Below are 16,398 nucleotides of genomic sequence, written 5' to 3'. Positions count from 1 at the left end.
ATTATCACGTGCATTTTATTCTCAAGAGTGTAAAGCACGTTAAAGTTAAAACTTTCTCACACAGCATCTGTTTAGCTTCATACAAACATTTTGTTATACAAAAAATCCCACCCACGCCTCCCAATAGATTTATTGTAAATATTTCAATTACTACTTATATTTGATTGTAGCAAATGCATTTATTTGAACAATACTGCTGTGCCAGTTTGTTGTATTTTTCAGCTTCACGCTGTGTGAAAGATGTTGATGAATCAATGGACTTTGTTTACTGAGAAGATTTGGAGAAAGAAGTGTCGATTAAATGATGAAAAGACAGTTTTATTCCTTTAATGCTGATAAAACATTAGCAGTTTATGACCGACTTTTAATTTTGTCGTCGTTGATAAAACATTAGCAGTTTATGATTGACTTTTAATTTTCTCTTTGTTTTAATAAGACTAAATACTTTATGAATCTATGACTTTAAATTTAAGCTCATATTTTGGTTAAACAAAAAACTGGGAAGTCGCAGATCCTTTAGGGGGCTGTTCAGGGAGACAATAAACACACTTAGAACTGTCCCCCTCTGGTACATATCTCTACCCTACCGGCTCAACAGTGGAGGGTATTAAATAATTTCCCAAGGCTAACTCTTGTCATCGAGAGGAATCCCCTCCACTTCTGGTATCAGAAGGGAGGTGTCATCTCTGCAGTACACGTAATTCAGGTTGTTTGCATATAAAAAATCGGAAAGACTGTTGTTTTACAGAGGTTTGTGTAAACAGAGGGGGGTTCTCCGTCCAGTTCACTCTTGCACGTAGGAGGGATATTTTGAGACTTATGTTATCATAGGGTCCTCGATATGCTCTTGTCAATCCTTTGGCTATCAGGTTGTTTGTCTCCCTGGAACTGGTAAAACATTTTATCTGCGGCTTATCAAATATCCACACATACATATTTTTGTACATATACTTATTGTATTATTAGTAATAAATATTCTGTATTCTTTCTACACTTTGTATTGTTGGTTTTTTCAGCGCCAGAGGTCTGTTTATTAACAAGGTAAAGTAAAACTTACCTGTATTTTGAATACAAGTAGGAGCACCACCATAGGCAGTTGTCTGACCACTTGGACATTGTATACATTTTTCTGTTGTAGGGCGGTTTGTGACAAAACCTTGAAGACAAGCTTTACATCCTTTAATGGCAAAATCATACTCCTGACCATCAATACAATTCTCTATATAAAAAAAAATTATAAAAGTTAGTTTTCAATCTTTTAAGTACTGGTAAATATATCTGTCCCAATTACTTGACAGTGGTTTATTTGACTAATATTTGAATATCATAAGTGGCTAGTAATACAAAAAGTTCTTAAAATTGCTGTTAATTTTTAACTTACCAGTAGCAAAAAGAAAGCTATTGTTTCAATATTTTACTTTAAGTTATATTTTTTAAGCAATACAAATTATAACCTGCAATTTGCCTGCAGGCCGAGTTTAATAATATTTTATTTTCTAATGTTTCTACTTTTTTGGTCAATTACTAATGTTTACAATCTACCAATACCCACACACATTGGAATGATAACTTGCTTTGTACTATATGAAAGCTAATGATAAAATCCTAGAGAAATGATGAAAAATACCCAATGGCAAGAAGATATGACACCTGCTGTTTAAATGTCCATCTGAAGCTTAAAATGACCTTTGTCTATAATAACTGGTTTCTTATAAATTACAGCTTTTTGTCCCTTTCAGAATAAATCTAATGAAAATGCTTTCAGACAATCAGATAATATTTCTAGTAGTTTAAGGTGGCTGGGGTGTCTTCCTCCATCTTGGATTTTGAAGTAGCAGATAACAATTGGTCTAGATCTTTCATGAAATGTGCAAATTTTGAGAGTAGTATGTAATTCATGTGTAAGACTTTAAATGTTAATATAGAAAATTATGTGTTTTATCATATTTACTTCAACTTTGCCAAATAAGGGGAGATAACTCTGATAGAAAGGGAGATAACTCAGATAAAGTTATTTTATAATAGAAAGTGTTGTGAATTTACCTATTTTAATATTTAGCAAGAAAATAAGTCCGTTGACCCCATTTTTTCTTTTTCATATCTGAAAGCATGTTATAAGAGCTATTTTTCTAATTTTATCTTAAAATTTTATGCATCCCAGTGTAGTTTTCTTTTTATCACACAAAATTGGATTTTCCATGCATAATCTATACAAAATCTGACAATTTTGCATAACCTGTAGCATGAAAAAAAATCCAGTGACCCATACTTTTTATCATATTTTTGAAAAAAGCATGATAAAAACTTCATTTTGACAAATTATAAAAAAAATTCTATGGATTTTAATTAAGACCTTCCAGCCACCTTAATTTGACAAATCATGATCTTTGTCAAAGAAATATTGATGTATTTTTTTTAAAATTTGTGTTTTCATAGAATTTGCAAGCCTTTCAGGTTTGTTTATAACATGTATAATGTATATTTTCCAGGATTTCAAGACTTGCAAGTTCAATTGTGTCGTATATATATATATATAAATAAAAAGAACAAAATCCCAAAAGAATGTTAAGTAATACATTAAAAATCACAACAAAAATAACATTATGTTCGCTCACAGTTTCATGCTTCGTGGCCTACATCAGGCGAATGTAATTGTTGTTCCTAGCTACATTGTGAACAACTATGGTCTTATGACATTATAATAGTGGTAAAGGAAATAACTTGCATTACTCATAACACTAACTTACCTGTCAACTTTCACGATTTAGGCGTGTACTACACGATTTTGACCCTTTGTCACGATTGCACGATCGTGATCGTGAAAAAACCTCTAAAACACGATTTTGTGAAAATCTACACGAAAAATATGAATGTTCCCGATTTTGACCTGTTCCCAAGGGAAGACAATCGTGATCAGCCAATCAAATTCTGTGTTTCTCATGATCAAATTAATAAGGTCTACTTCTCTCTCCTCTCCTTATTATAGAGCAGAGTTTTTGTCAACCTTTAGAACTGTTGATTAAATTTTGTCCATCATACAAGTAGTCTAAATTGAGCCTAGAAAATGACTTAAATTAAAATGTAGGATTTTATTTTGGAAAACTTCAGACAGTCGCTTTTGAATTCACCGCAGTGTGGTCTTCTAATTTTACTATCAAATTAAATAACTTTTATGATGTAAGTCTATAAAAATGCGCTCTACCTAGAGCAGCTGGATACGACTACAGAGGTCGAACTCTGAACAATTGGGGCAAGTATGGACACAATATTCAAGCTTGATACAGCTCTGAATTTGGATAGTTATTAAATATTTGACACATTATAGATTTCTGACACAGAATAAATGTGGTCAGATAACTTAAAAATTTGAAATGGGACATTTAATCTACTAAATGGTCCAATATCCAAAATCTAATTCCATGGTTAGATTCAGCATGTAAAAAAAAAACCCATGAATTCAAACAAAGTTTAATTTTCGACCCTTTGGACCTTAATATGGACTAATTTGAAAACAGGGCCCAAAATTAAAACTCTGAATGCACAGTTAGATTCAGCATATCATAGAACCACAAGAATTCAGTTTTTGATGAAATCAAACAAAGTCTAATTTTGCACCCTTTGGACCTTAATGTTGACCTATTTAAAAAATCCAAATATCCAATATAGTAATACATGGTAAAAACCTCAAACAATTCAAGACTTTAAATTAATCCTCATTGAAATTGGTTAAAAGATTTGTATTTACTTTCAATTGAAGATTTCTTGCTGTTGTGCAATAATTTGCTGTTGCGCAATACTTAGTAAATCTGTTTACAAACTAAATATAATAATTTACACACCCTGTTTGGTGTGTATCTCCTGCCATATCAGTATTTGTTGTTTCTTTATATAGATCAGAAATGATTTATGTTAGAACCAGCTAAGCCAGTATTCAAAAAGTCTTGTTTTTGGCCCCTATTTGGCCTCTAGTTTCTTAAGGATTTTAAGGATTAAAGCCACAACCCACAAAATCGACCACAACCTTCTGTGTGTGGTATGGAACCTTGTGGTACAATTTCATGGAGATCCATTGACTAATACTTAAGTATTTGTCTGGAAACCAGAAAAACCTTGTTCCTCCCCCCTTTTGCCCCTTATTCCTGAACGGTTTGAGCCATAAAACCCAGAGTCAAACCCAACCTTCCCTTTGTGGTATGGAACCTTGTGTTTCAATTTCATACGGATCCATAGACTAATTAACTCAAGTAATTGTCCATTAACCAGAAAAACCTCGTTTTTCCACTCTTTTTTTGCCCCTAATTCCTGAACAGTTTGGGCCATAACACCCAAAGTCAATCCCAACCTTCCCTTTGTGGTATGGAACATTGTGGTACAATTTCAGAGAGATCCATACACTTATACACAAGTTATTGTCCGGAAACTACAAAAATACCTTTTTTGGCCCCTCTGTGACCCCTAATTCCTAAACAGTTGGGTCCATAACCCCCAAAATCAATCCCAACCTTCCTTTTGTACTATTGAACCTTGTGATTAAATTTCATAGAGATCCATTCACTTATAATAAAGTTATTGTCCGGAAACCAAATGTCTTCGGACAACGACGACGACATGATAGCAATATATGAACCCAAAATTTTTTGCGGATATATAAAAAGATAAGTCATTTTCGACAACTTGATAGCGGTGCACTCGACTTTTCCGTTAAGACGGTATTCCAATATTTCAACACTAATATTTAGACAGCTACATTCCCTATTCGTTTAAATTTAATATAAAGAAATAAATAAGTTTAAATAATATTTTGTTCTGTTCAGTGCTCTATTTTTGTTTACAAAATACTGATACATTGAAGTTGGGTTACCTTTATTGAAAACTTTTTATAGTTTTTCTTTTGACTTTTTGATATATATTATTGATTTGGATCTGTTTACACTTGTTGATTTATAGAATATAATGTATCTGAATTTAAATGAATCTTGAGTTTTCTGAAATAAACCAGTCTCCCAGAGGATCGAATTTGAAACCTGAATTGCTAGTACAAAACATTGTGGTATATATCTGTTATCGAAATTCAGTGAAGGCAACCATTGTCTTATCGTATTTTGGTTAAAGGATTAAAATAATTACAATTACACTGGTTGAGGTCTGTTGGTGTTTTGATTTTGTTGACAATTCATGGTACCTAAGTATACATGAGGGGAACGGTGATGCATAGACACCCGACCCTCCTGTTACATTTTTGGTGGCCAATGTGGGGAGAACTGTGAACAAAATTATTAGAGAGGATTAAAATAATTACACTTACACTGGTTGAGGTTGAAGTCTGTTGGTGTTTGATTTTGTCACGATACCCATTTATGCACAAGGGGAACGGTTATGCATAGACACCCGTCCCTCCTGTTGCATTGTATCTATTATTTATAGCCTATAATTAGCTTACCTGTGATTTCACCATACACAAATGTAAATATAGATATTACTTCGTTTATAAAACAAATAAAGACACAAATTATGGATGGTAGATATTTATTAACATAAATATTTCAGGACATTTGATTTATTTTAATAAACAAAGGATTTAAAAACTGAAAACAAATATGATCATTACATAACCAGCTGATCATTTTTACACATTCACATCGCGGTGATGTAGCTGAACAAAATCACTCCAACCTGTTTATACATATACATGATATAGCAGTGGTCAGGGCTAGTATCATCTCAGGATTAGGCCAATTAAAATTAATTGATAGATTTTCATCCCCGCCCGCCCCTCTGAAATCGTTCCGCCCCAATTTTTTTTATTTTGAAAAATTTACGATTTCCGGATTTTGTTCATTTTCGTTACCGGTAACTGTCGATAATTTCGTTTCATTAATAACATCCTGTTTCAAATTTTGGTTTTTGCATTTCTTTGTATGTTTGATTCGTTATACATGTATATACATGATAGAACCTTATTATTACACTTGCATATATGAAGAACAAGTCACAAGAGCGTTTCATATCTAATAAAAAATAAAAAATAAAATCCTCCCACCCACCCCATTTTTTTCAAAAATTTGGATGAAAATCTACTAATTAAATTTACTTGGCCTTAGGCCAACTTATTATTGCAGAATATTCAATGAATATACATTTATCGTCTAATTGAATATATCAGGTAATGGGATATTTTGTGCTGGCATTTTGAGTATAGGATTTGCCGGAGTCTACTGTATCAGTCAAGATGAAAATATTTAGCTTTTTTCAAATCTTATATCTAAATGACATTTCAGGAGATCGACAAAATTTGTATAGTCTTGTCATGCAGGGTAACAACTTTATATATCTTATGCAATATGGTATCAAAATTAGGTATTTAAATTGAGCATACTTATGCACTCTTCCTGTTTAGTAGATCTAGTAGTCTCTGTTGTGTAACCACTTGGACAGTTGTCACAAGTCATTTGTGATGATTCATTTTGGTATGTTCCCTTCTCACACACAATACAGCCTGGAGACCCCCTTCTGTAACCTGCATGGCAATCATCTACAAAAAAACCAGGAACTATTCATCATACTCTATGGAAATTTACAGTATTTTGATAATCAGATAAGTTGAAAATATTTTGCTTGGTCAATTTTGAATATCTAAATGACAATTCAGGAAGAAGACAAAATAAAGCCCTTGCAGAAACTTCAGGTACCAGCTTTTATGAGTGAAGTCTTCTGGTAAACACTCAATGTTGCCATGTGGTTTTGTAAATCATGTAAAATATGGTTAAAATCATTATAGATACCCTAATAATATTCAAGATAATTAACAAAAAATGCAAAATTTCCTTTCCTCCGCTCCAAAATTTATTTCACCCAGGAACTGTATAACTCTGAAAATGCCTTAAAATGTTTTTTTTAACACCCTTCAAAAAAAGTATTGGGCAAGGGTCTTGACCCCGACTAACCTGCCTGGTCTGGGGGGCATTCACCCAATATAAGTATGCTGAAAGAAAAGATATAATAATGGTTTTTAGAAAAAGTAACACTGAATAATTCTGAAAATGAAACATATCAAGGAGGAATTATTAGGAACCCCCCACCCCCTGAAAAAAAGTGCATCCCCCCCTGGAAAAAAAAATCAAGTCATCCCATTGTAGTCTTACAAAAGTTACTGAAAACCCCTTATCATTATTTAAATTAGTTTTCAAGTTGTGACCATTTGAAATTGTTTTTTTTACATTTTTCCCATAGATTTCTATAGTAAACACCTATATTCTATTTTGGGTCAGGTGAGCTAAAAATGCATAAAATTGAGAATGGAAATGGGGAATATGTCAAAGAGAAAACAACCCAACCAAAGAGCAGAAAACAGCCGAAGGCCACCATAGTACACATAAGTGTGTGAAAATTGTGCTTAGAAAATATTCTAGCTTGGGCACTATAGTACTTGAATAGACATGTAACATACATGGATTTTTTTCTCACTCATTAAATCCAATGTCTTACTCTAAATAATTCGTAAAAAATAAAAACAAGACAGTGTGGAAATCATTAGTATGTGTACAAAAATTAAATACAATATATTAAGCTAGAAAAAAGTTGAGCAGATAAACAGCACACCACATATTGATCAAAATTAACTTAAGTTCAGTTACAAGTGCTTTGGTGAATAGTTTATGCAAAAACAAAATCCTAACAAAATAGCATTAGAACAATCTAAAACAAGAATGTGTCCATAGTACACGGATGCCCCACTCGCACTATCATTTTCTATGTTTAGTGAACCGTGAAATTGGGGTCAAAACTCCAATTTGACATTAAAATTAGAAAGATCATATCATAGGGAACATGTGTACCAAGTTTCAATCCTGGATTTCTACCAAACTTTGACAGAAGCTTGTTTATGATCATAAGATAATATTCAAAATGTATTAAATTGGAGTTTATACATTTTTGTTCTGTCATCATCTTTTACCCTGTCCCATCATTTGTTTAATATTAGCAAGACCTTTGATAAGTTGATTGGACTTCAACTTCATCAAAAACTACCTTGACCCTAAAACTCTAACCTGAAGCGGGACAGACGGACGAACGAACGAAAGGACGCACAGACCGAAAAACAATATGCCCCTAGGTAAGGCATAAATAACTGTCATATTATTCAGTAAGATAATGAAGCAGAAGATAACAAATCTGAAGAGGGAAATTGTTGATTTTTTATAAACACAGTCAGCTTGCTCTTTTTGGTGATGACATTATGATACAGATATTCTACAAAGTAGATAGTATTTGGTCTTTTTTAAGGATGTATTCTTCTGACGTTTCAGTCTCGTTGAAATCTCGTTCTGGAATTTTTTCCAAAACATGTGATACAAGTGGAAAATATCAATGAATTTAAAAAATGTTATAATCAAACTTAACTCTGTGAAAAAACTGTGTAGTTACTATTATTGAGTAATAATTTTTTCAAATTTTATTACCAATCAAGTCAGTCTCATTAGCCAAAATATTGAGAAAATGGGTGAGGATTACAAGAAATGATTTTACCAGAAACATGTACATCCCATATCACTTTTTTCTTTTCAAATTTCTTAGATATGTATTTTTTCAATCATTTATAACAAAGAAGTTGAAATAATATGTGTATTTTGTTCTTAAAATAGAGAAAAATCACAAATTTACAAAATTGTCAGCATGGTAAATTTGACACGAAAAAGCATAAAAATATGATAAAACTTTCTTATATTAACACCTACCTATAATATTTTTAAGTTAAATTTATTCAGATTGGTCCACTTGATCTTTATTGAAAGTATGAAAAAAAGTTTAAATGTAGAACTGTGATTTTTTTCACGATAATAGCCCAAAAATGGATAAAAATTGATGAAAAATGGGAAAATCATCAAAATTGGGTACTTTCAAAGGGCCGTAGCAAAAAAATAATGGGAATTTAATGTATTAAATTGGAGTTTATACATTTTTGTTCTGTCCTCATCATCTTTTACCCTGTCCCATCATTTGTTTAATATTAGCAAGACCTTTGATAAGTTATTTTTGTCTACAGAGATAAGATAAGGATTTGACCAATCACATTATAGATATTGAAGGGATAGGTGGTCATTTTATAAAGCTTGTTGCAGTTTCAGCAGCCATATTTTGTTTCTCTGAGATTTAATTTGAATATTCTATTCTATTTGCTATTTGGAGTTATATAAATACAGAATTCGTATGTTATTTTAAACTAACATTCGTTCACTAAGTATAAGTGTTTCGTTTCCAGTAATTCGGATTTACGTTTTTAAACAATTCAGGATCAGCCACAAAGGTACTTTTTTAAGTTTGTGCTTCATAGTCTTGATAGTGCATCGTTTTTCTCCAGAGTTTGTAACTTTCAATTTATCATTAGGACGATTCTAAATTGGATTATATTTGTATTCTGCTTTAATTTTAAACCTCTGTTATTCGTCATCATGGGACCAATTCGTCGATCAGGGACAAGGACACACGTGCATTACGATCCGGAAATGCCTGAAAACTGGACTTTAATCAGATTAAGACAAGAACTTAACGCAAGAGGGATTAGAATTCCTCAAAATTCGAGGAGGATGGCATTGGTCAGGCTTTTACGAGATTCTGGAGAAAACGTTATTTCCGATGCGGGGAGAAACGCCGAGGGCCACGCTGACACCATATTGGGAAGTGCGCGATCCCAGAATTCCACTGCCACAGACACCACCATCAACGACCACGTGCACGACGCCTTATTAGGAAGTGCGGCATCCCAAGATGCATCTGTGGAGACAAACAATAGAACTTTAATAAAAATTGTTTCAAGGCTGTCTACAACAGTGCAGTCCTTGCAACAAAATGTGACAACACTAACTGGCCAAGTCAACACTCTAATTACCCAGAGAACAGTGGAAGCACGTGATGAGACAACAACAACGAGAACCGGAAACACGTAGATTCCTACTTTCGCTTCATCCGGAAGTCAAAGAAGTGAAGAAGTAAACAATGCCAATGGTCTTAATTTCAACCTGGAGACAGCCTACTCCGCTCTGAGAACTAACGCATTGCCAACGGCTGCAGCGGGTAGCGAAGAACAAGCTCTTAGGAACAATCGCTATGTTCAAACACCAAGAGGCTATTCAGCCAAGTCTTTGCCGTTTGTGGAAACAGTGACACCACAAGTAAGGAGAAGCATTATAACAGGTATGGACATCAACCTATCCTCTCTTCTTATCCCGTATTATGTGTGAATGGGTACAACAGACGGGGAAGAAAAGAATGAAACTTCCAGTTACCACACAAAACCTGACCCACGACTAAACAGATCTTTGTCTATTGGGGAGTTTATCCAAGCGTTTGGTATCTACAAGAACATTATGTGTTCCACGTTCCCCCACCGTAGGAGTGAGCTCGACACGTATGAGAGAGACATTGTAGACATGGCTACTCGATACCCTGGCAATGGGTTTTATGAATACCATAAGTGTTTTTCCCTCGATTCAGCTGCACATTTACGCTACAATAACATGGCAGTTGATTGGTCCATAAGGAACAATACATTATTCTGTAATATATTCACAAATATAAGGCCTAACACCTGTAATGTTTGCGGCAGTAACTTTCACACATCTGGATTTTGTTCTCTCACGCAAAGGTCATCCAGAAATAAAATTGATGATTCCCAGGATACATATGGTAGGGAAAGGGTTTTTCATTCTGGAAGAGAAATTTGTAACAATTTCAATGGATACAGGGGATGTATACTGCCACGCTGTAGAAATGCCCATGTGTGTTTGGCTTGTAAAGGAGATCATTCAAAAATCAACTGCCAGCAGACAAAAAACGAGTTCCAGGGGCCTCAAAAGAACGGGCCCCACACACAGAGGAGAAACTAGATACACCTCAAAATTATGACATGTCTGTCTCTACACCTGTAAATATAGATGTTTTGGAAAAAGAGTTATATAGACATCCTGACTCAGCTTTTAAAAATTATTTGATAAATGGGTTAAGATATGGTTTTCACACTGGGTTAAAGACTCTCCCATCAAAGTCTATTATTTGTAAAAATTTGAAGTCAGCATCTACAAATCCTATATGCGTGTCAGAATTACTTGAAACTGAAGTGTCGAAAGGATACCTCATTGGACCTTTTAATGATATACCTTTTAGCAACTATCGCATAAACCCCATTGGTTTAGCAGAACATAAATATAGTAAGAAAAAGCGCTTAATTGTTGATCTTTCAGCACCACATGAGGATGAGGACAATCCAAGTCTAAATGAACTGATAGATAAGGAAGAATTTTCTTTGCAGTATGTTTCTATTGATGATGCTACTCATATTATTAAGCAGTTAGGTAGAAAAAGTTGGCTTCTAAAAACAGATATTTGCGATGCGTTCAAAATTATCCCACTTAAATCAGAATTATGGCCTTATCATGGTATACAGTGGAACAAAAAGTTTTATTTTTTTAAGAGATTAGTGTTTGGGTGTAGATCAAGTCCCAAAATTTTTGATACACTATCCAGGGCAGTTTGCTGGATAGCTAGAAATAACTATGGTATTGTAAATATTTTACATTTGTTAGGTGATTTTTTAATTATTGTACCAAGAGCAGATAATGCTCATTTTACTATGAGCAATGTGTTAAAAAAGTTTTCATCTTTGGGTATTCCTTTGTCAACAAAGAAAACTGAAGGTCCTTGTGTCATTTTAGAATATTTGGGCATTTTTCTTGATACTATAAAGATGGAGGCACGTTTGCCTAAAGAGAAAATTGCAAGAATTCAAGAAACAATTGAATCTTTTTCTAAACGCAATACATGTACTAAAAGGGAACTTTTAAGTCTGCTAGGCCACTTAAATTTTGCAAGTAGAGTTATTTTACCAGGCAGATCATTTGTGTCTCACTTGATTAAGCTTTCAACTACTGTTAAAAAATTGTCACACCATGTACATATTAAGAATTGCAGATCTGATTTGGCAATATGGTCTCAATTTCTTAAAAACTGGAATGGAATATCCTTTTTCATTAATGACAACATTATTAAAGCTGCAGATATCCAACTTTACACAGATGCTACACCTAAATCGTTCGGGGGATTCTATCAGGGAAGTTGGTTTCATGGCGAATTTACACCAGAACTTTTAAATGAACAAACGTCTATGGCTTTCTTTGAACTGTACCCTATAGTGATGGCCTGTGCTCTATGGGGTCACAACTGGAGTAGAAAACGTATATTATTTTACTGTGACAATTTAAGTACCGTAGAGATTATCTCCAAAGGAAGATCAAAAATCCAGAGTATAATGAAACTTATGAGGAAGCTAACTTATCTTTCTGCTCTATATAACTTCGTCATTCATGCACAACATATTGCTGGTGTCAAAAACACTGTAGCAGACTCTATTTCTCGTTATCAGATGAGGAAGTTTCGCTTACTACAACCACTGGCAGATCGAGAACCAACACCTTGCCTGAAGCCATCCCAGTTAATGATGAGTTGATTCAACAAGTTGATGAATTATGGGAAGCCTGCCTTTGTCAGAGTACAAAGCAGGCATATATGACTGGTGTTAAATGTTTTCAAAACTTTATGGTTATGAATGGAAAAGACTGTTTTTTAAATGCATTGCCATATATAGATGAAAATTGTTTGATTTTTTTTGTTGCCTATTGTAAAAATTCGTTAAAACTAGCACATTCAACTGTTAAATTGTATTTAGCAGGTATAAGACACTATTTTTTAAAACAGGGTCATTCAGACCCGCTAGCAAATACTGTTCGTTTGCAGTGCATTCTAAGAGGTTTAAAAAAGTCTCAGTGTAATATACGTCCTAAACGAATGCCTATTACTTCTTCGATTTTAAAAGAACTATGTAATTTGTTAAGATCTGGGGTATTTTCTCCATTGGTTGATTAAATGCTACAAAGCGCATTTAATTTAGCTTTTTTTGGATTCCTCCGATGTGGAGAATTTACTTGTCGTAGTAAAGACTTTTCTAAGGATACCATTGTTTCAATTCAAGATATTTCTTTAGATGTGTCACTAAAAAATTTAGTTTTCCATTTACATTCTTCTAAGTGTGATCCATTCAGGCAAGGTGTAAATATTACTATCTTTGAAAACAATGTTTTTCACCCTGTAGCTACCTTGAGAAAATATATCAAATTCAGAACTGATTCAGGAGCTAAGCCTCAGTCGCCTTTGTTTGTTAACGATGATTATGACCATACTCCCTTATCAAGGGATCGCTTTATTTCTTTGCTGCGAGATTTACTTTTTAGACTTGGGTATAAAGATGATAAATTTTGTGGGCATTCATTTAGAATAGGAGCAGCTACATCTGCAGCTGCTGCAGGAATTGAAGACCACATTATTCAAACTTTAGGTAGATGGTCATCTGATTGTTACATGCGTTATATTTGAACCAACCCTAAAACTATACATGCAGCTCAAGATAAAATGTGTTTTTAAGTGAACATTTCTCTTAGTAGATTTTATACATCATTTCATATTGTTTGTACATAAATGTGAGGTTAAATATATATATAATTTGTATTTTTTTTTAAAGGTACTATTATTCATTGTTTTTTATCATATATGATGTATCTTTTCTTGGGGGCTTTCACTCATTAATTTCGCTCATTTTGGCCAACATAATTTCAGGGAAATTATTTTCCCCCAATTCATTTATACATATTTAAAATTATTAAGTACATTTGTACACCTGCTGGCATCTACCGCAGGATCTATTGTTATTCGCATTAGGTAACCTGCTGGCATCTACCGCAGGATCTATTTTTATTCACATTAACCTGCTGGGATCTACCGCAGAATCTATTTTTATTCACATTCACCTGCTCGGATCTACCACAGGTTCTCGAAATTAGTTTTGTCTGCTCGGATCTACCACAGGCATAAGTAATATATATTTTTTGTATGTTTTGTCTGCTCGGATCTACCACAGGCATAAGTAATATATATTTTTTGTATGTTTTGTCTGCTCGGATCTACCACAGGCATAAGTAATATATATTTTTTGTATGTTTTGTCTGCTCGGATCTACCACAGGCATAAGTAATATATATTTTGTGTATGTTATTCGTCAGAAACTGTAATGAGTAGCCCCCTAGAAAGCCAAATGTTACATCAAGGTATTAATATGTAAATGTTTTACTATTAACTATGTTTTTTATATTATATGAAAATGTTTTAGTCCTTAGTGAGTTTTAGTTTTTTGTTTTAATAAATAGTTTAGTTTTATATCTTATCTTTGTTATATACAGTTAGTAATTGTAGTTTTGGTATATGTTTGGTTTGCCAAGATTATTCAGGACCACAAGCGACAGTACACACACCCTCATACATACTGGTGCCCTTAGTCGTAAACGGAATTAATCTTATTGATGATATATTTTGGTTGTTTTTTATTCAATGATTAAGCTAATAGATATAAAAAGATTTGGTATGAGTGCCAATGAGACAAATCTTCATACAAGACTAAGTCCATCATAGTACCAAACATACAAACTCTAACAGAGTTCTGTTTAAGTAGGGTGTTTTCTAATCTGGAGAATTATGTATAAAGTGTACCACCATATGATTTTTTCTTCACCAATTATACTTTAGTCATATAAACCCAAAAATCAGGTTAAGAAAAAAAGTTTAATTCTAGAAATGTTTGGCTCCTCAGAGGTGTACATCTTTAAAAGAAAATTCATAATATCTCAGTCTTGTTGAGGTATCTAGCAATAAAATGGTCACATAAATCATATCTAAACTTTTACTTTTCATAGTTTTAAGAAGTAAGAGTGTCACAGTCAGAATGAATTAAAATGTAATAAAAAATTAGTGTTTGTTACTGTATGATAGAGTAGTAATTTCAAAGTTAGAGGCACAAACTTTTAGGCAATTCAATCATGGAATAAACTATGTTAATTGACAAAAACAAGTGTTCAGTTTGCATATTTCTGTTTCAAACCAAACCCTTGCTGGCATAAAAAGGGGGAAAATGCTTATGGTAACAAAGCTTTGCTGATTTAGTTTTGCCAAAACTACATATTCTAAAGTAGACTGTAGAACATGCACAAGAGTAACAAATTAACTATAAAATCTTACCAATATTACAATCAATTATTGTTGTGGAATTTGCATGCTCTGTTGTTTTATTTACTGGACACTTCTGACAAGGTTCAGCATTACCACTTGTATTCTTGTAAAATCCAAGAAGACATCCACCACACACTTTCTTGTTTGAATAAAACTCAAACCCAATAGGACAAATTTCTAGAAGATAACCACAAATAACTTTATTAGTGAAGAGTTACAAATTCTCAATCACCTAAAAACATTCTCATCATGAAGGTGAACTATTCAACGAGTTGCTGTCCTTAAAAAAGTAATGCAATACATGAACCTGATTGGTTGTTTGGTTTTAAAAACAAGAGAATATGTAGATACATGTTTTATATGAGAAGAAACCCGAGATGGATTTTTGATTCTGTTCAAAGTTCAAGAAAAAACGATGGTTTGATTTGAAAAGGGGCACAATTCTTATTTAATGAAAATCAAAATCCTGATAATAAACTAAGCTTTCATATATGTAAAAATCTCTACATAGTACAAATGTTCTAGCGTGTAATCTGCAGAAGTAAGCCACAGAAACCATCTATCCCTTATGCATAATTTCACCAAAATAAAAATGACAAAGATGGAAGTATGATAAGAGCCATTATTTGGCCACTGAAATTGCAAAAATAGCTAACTTCTTCAAGCCTTTTAAAATTTTCTTTATTTAATGGTAGATGAACAGGTCAATATGTGTTCTACAAGGATCACCAGTTTCCCCTTTCATCTGATACCTTAATTACTAAAATATATTCTACATAGTTTTAAATTTACACATATTCTTAGGAACTACTTTGTTTTTAATATGTACTACTTTCCAGTATGTTTTTTTTTTACTTGGCCCGATTTTGTGGTGTTACATCTTTAATACAAAGTCTATCCAAATTATTTTTGCAAAGAATTCCGCTCAAGCCGGTGCTAGGGGCTGTCTAAAACTTACAGAGAGGTGAGAAATTTTTTTGTTTTTTTCACTGTGTTGAAGGCCTCACTGTGACTTTGAGAACAAGAACAGCAATAAAAGTTCCGTTCCTTTGCTTTTTTGTGTATTTTTTTCTGTGTGTGTACTGATTTTGTGTCATGAATGGATACCACATATCCTTCGTTTTTTTTATTAATATAAACTTGAGTCTTTAGTGCAGAAAGGTCATCGTGTGATGTCACTATGATGTCATAATTTAGTATTTCAACTAAAATGGCTATTTCAGGCATAGTTTTTGGTCAACTTCCTGTCATAAGTGGAAAATTACTAAGAAGGTATGCAAATCTGAAAGCACT

At 33.2% G+C, this 16,398-nt stretch overlaps 1 protein-coding gene and 1 long non-coding RNA gene across 2 annotated transcripts in view; one reads left to right on the top strand and one right to left on the bottom strand.

The window, feature by feature from the left end:
• LOC127710082 (uncharacterized) overlaps positions 1–16,398 on the bottom strand; it is a 467,780-nt gene that overhangs the window by 61,847 nt on the left and 389,535 nt on the right. The window contains exons 67-69 of the mRNA XM_052215826.1: positions 15,115–15,282; positions 6,377–6,532; positions 1,058–1,219 (exon numbers count right to left, since the gene is read on the bottom strand). Coding sequence (XP_052071786.1) covers positions 1,058–1,219; positions 6,377–6,532; positions 15,115–15,282 — 486 coding nt within the window. The remainder of the gene's footprint in view (positions 1–1,057; positions 1,220–6,376; positions 6,533–15,114; positions 15,283–16,398) is intronic.
• On the top strand, positions 9,834–14,259 carry LOC127710107 (uncharacterized). Its single transcript, XR_007985943.1, has 2 exons — positions 9,834–10,191; positions 12,416–14,259. It is a non-coding gene; the product is annotated as an uncharacterized LOC127710107 (long non-coding RNA).

This window comes from Mytilus californianus, unplaced genomic scaffold, assembly GCF_021869535.1.
Source record: "Mytilus californianus isolate M0D057914Y unplaced genomic scaffold, xbMytCali1.0.p SCAF_7, whole genome shotgun sequence".
Classification (NCBI taxonomy): domain Eukaryota; kingdom Metazoa; phylum Mollusca; class Bivalvia; order Mytilida; family Mytilidae; genus Mytilus; species Mytilus californianus.
This window is presented reverse-complemented; position numbering and strand designations above follow the sequence as displayed.